The following is a 3,500-nucleotide window of genomic DNA, read 5'->3' on the forward strand; positions in this document are numbered from 1 at the left end:
AGTTAGATTTAAATAGTAAGTCTTCTGTTACCTGGGAACCACGTATAATTACAAAAAAGTTTAAGCAGAGCATGGAGATTTTATTTCTCAAGTCAAGAACTTCTGGAATTAAATTTGTTGACCCCTGGGCCCAAAGAGTACTTTCTTTAGGAAAACACAAAAATGCTACTGCATTAGATTGAAATGGAACATGTGCATCAAACAAGCAGCAATGGGAACTATATGTACTATCCATTATGCATTATTTATCTATTATATATTCCGTGGTTCTAGAAGATAGCTCACTTTAACTAGGTCCAATGTGTACTTTCCTGAACTGCTTTTATATTAATATTAAAAAATCTAAACCCTATTTTAAAAATAGTTTACAGGATATATTATACTTTGCCACTCTGTTCAACTTTCACTGAGTACATATAACCTGATTTACGATCATATGGCCCAGCATAGAAATTACTTGGACATTATCAGATAGCCTTAAAAAACCCTTCCATTCTCAGGTGAAGAGCAAATAAATCCAAAGAGAAAATAAATCCAAGAGTACATTATGGGCTAGGTTGACACTTACCTGCTCTGGCTATATTTATTACCAAGGAAAAACACAGTGCTATATAAGGAATCTGAAATGATTAAACATTTCTTGAATAACCTGCAACTCCATGTAACTGATATACAGGCATGTCTCACAAGTGAACAAATTTTCCATTGGTCAGCCACAAAGCTGAGTTCCATGCTTAGTACTTATTTCTGGTAATATATGAACCCCATGACAGTGACACACAAACATACTTTCAAGAACCCAGTAATGAATTACTAGCCTTCTATGGGCACCTTCATCTACCAATTAAACTTAGCAATATCCCTAAATTTGATTCCATGGACATACAACAGGGCTTGTTTCAAAGTTAGGATTGGCCTTAAGGAACCAAAGCCTGTTAGATTTAGGGACTATGAGATAGATTCCTTATGAAAACAATCTTACCGGCCTGTCAACCTGCATGATCTCCCAAAGCACTTCAGCCACATCTGGTAGGGTATAGGGGGGGAGACAAAAGCAGCATGTGTGGAGCAGCTGGCTCACAAGTTGCTGTCCAAGCTGGTTCATCACCTGTCCAATCAGCTCTTTCCGTAATTCAAAGTCTTCTTCATGCTGTAATAAAGCAGGAGCATTATAGAAGTTCTAGTCTCAACTTTCCAAAGATCAAATACTCTTTCCCCTTTAGTCTAGTAACTTCTCTTTGCCAGGGAAGAGTGAGTGTGTAATGTGTGTGTTAAAATAGCTGGATTCATGAAGTTCACAAAATGTTTTGTCATTAGGAAGAAAAGGTAAGAGTTTAGTAACAAGGCAATGGGTATAGGTTTCACCTGAGATTAACCTTAATGCTTAGATTTTTCATGATCAGAAGGCAGAAAAGAAATAAAATCACATTTTATTAATCTTTTTTTCTTTGAAAAATAACTTGTGTCCCTATTTCCCCTTAAAAACAACCAACTGAAATAAGAATCAAAGATATCTGATATCTTTTCTATCAAAAAAATCTTGATTTTCTTCCTTCTTTATAATCTTTAAATACACATATTTCTAATATCTTGAGAAAAATAACTTTTTAAAAACCGCCTTCCACTTCTAGTTGTTTTATTCTCGCCACCTTTTACTACCAGACTTCTTAAATAATTAGCCTGAATAGAATGTATAAGTGAATATACTTCTTCATTGCTCTCCCTTATCTTCAATTCTACTCTACTCTACATCTAGCCAAATCAACCTTTGAAAATCCTGTGAACCACTTTATTATTCCTCCAAAAAGGTCTCCTAATTATCTACTAACACTTAGTACTATACTGATTTGCTCTGATCTTGGTTTATACCCCAGTTAGACTACCCTCCTCTAATTCATACAAATTCTACCCCTATCCTATGGCCCCATTTAAGTCTCTCATTTCCAGAAAGTTATTCCAACCCACTTCTGTCCAGAGCTTTCCACCCCCAATCATGACTTTTATCACTCATCTGACAATCAAATACTGGTCTCTTGTTACATTTTAATTCTTTATACTTGTTTATCTCTTTAACCAGACACCAAATGGTTTGGGAGCAGGGGTAGTTTTAGACTGCTTTGTACACCATAGAGCAGTCAGCACAGGTGTCTTAGATCTAAGTTGACATTTTGGCTAGTGAATGATCCAGCTATGGTATATGTCTACTAGTATTGATCAGATAAGGAAATAATGGGATACTGGTTTTCCCCTAAAGAAAGAGGAAGAGATAGAAAATAATAAGCTGTGAAGTAGAAAAGGAACAATGTTAACACTTACATCATTGGCTACCCCTGTATGTATGAGGTCTCGTAGGAACCTCATGACACTACAATTGGCATCTCGGTGGTCCAAGGTAGTAGAGGCAATGGCCCACTGTAAGATAGGGATGACTACCTGGCTCCTCAGCAAGGTGACAGGGCTACGCTGAATGAACCTGGTGTGGAAAGAAAGACTAGATATAACATACAACAAGATTAGACTACAAAAGCAATCAGGGTAAAAGGCAAAACTATGGAGACGGTAAAAAGATCCATGGCTGCTAAGGGTTGGGGGAAGGAAGAGATGAACAGACAGTGCACAGAGGACTTTTAGGGCATTGAGAATATTCTGTATGATACTATAATGGTGGATACATGTCATTATACATTGATCAAAACCCACAGAATGTACAACACCAAGAGTGAACCCTAATGTAAACTTTGGGTGATAATGATGTATTAATGTAGGTTGACTGTGACAAATGATGTACTACTCTGGTGGCGGAGGGTGCTGATAGTGGAGAAGGGTATGTGTTTTGCGGAGGGAAGAGGACATATGGGAACTTTCTATACTTTTCACTCAATTTTACGGTCAACCTAAAGCTGCTCTTTAAAAAAAAAAAAAAGAAAATCCTTAAAAAAAAAAGTCAGGGCAAGGAAGGGACCATATCTTAGATTAGCACATAAAAAGACACGCCCCCAAACTCAATTTCCAACTAAGATTTTATAAATCAAGCCAAGTAGTTTCAAGGAAAGTCAGTCAAATGGGCTTAAAAGTAAAAGTCTCCTAAGTTAAAAAGTCAAGTCCTAGAAACTCTAGAATAGCATTTTCTAAACTATATTCATAGAATACCAGTTTCCCAGGATGTCGACAGGAATTCCTCAAAGAAAGGTTGTGTGTTCAGTTTGGAAAATTCTGGATTTTAAAAGTGGTTTTGCTTGTCTATTTTTTGTTTTAAACTACTATAGAGTTTCTCAGATCTTTTAATGTACTGGGAGCATCTCTTAAGAAAAAGATACAGTATTTTCCAAACTTATTTCATTATTTGTGCAAAGAGCATCTCTAGAGATTAGTTTTCCAAGGAATACCTTCTCTGGGAAAAAAAGAGGCTGACAGCCCATCCAACAACTCTCTCTTATCAACTCCAAATAAAAAGGTTTTTCTACCCTGTCCAAAAACTAACAAAAAAGTGTTTAATATTC

At 36.3% G+C, this 3,500-nt stretch overlaps 1 protein-coding gene across 1 annotated transcript in view; it reads right to left on the bottom strand.

The window, feature by feature from the left end:
• TNPO3 (transportin 3) overlaps positions 1 to 3,500 on the bottom strand; it is a 126,841-nt gene that overhangs the window by 19,498 nt on the left and 103,843 nt on the right. The window contains exons 16-17 of the mRNA XM_012664736.1: positions 2,317 to 2,473; positions 983 to 1,150 (exon numbers count right to left, since the gene is read on the bottom strand). Coding sequence (XP_012520190.1) covers positions 983 to 1,150; positions 2,317 to 2,473 — 325 coding nt within the window. The remainder of the gene's footprint in view (positions 1 to 982; positions 1,151 to 2,316; positions 2,474 to 3,500) is intronic.

The sequence above is a fragment of the Propithecus coquereli genome, unplaced genomic scaffold (genome assembly GCF_000956105.1).
Source record: "Propithecus coquereli isolate 6110/MARCELLA unplaced genomic scaffold, Pcoq_1.0 Scaffold91, whole genome shotgun sequence".
NCBI lineage: Eukaryota > Metazoa > Chordata > Mammalia > Primates > Indriidae > Propithecus > Propithecus coquereli.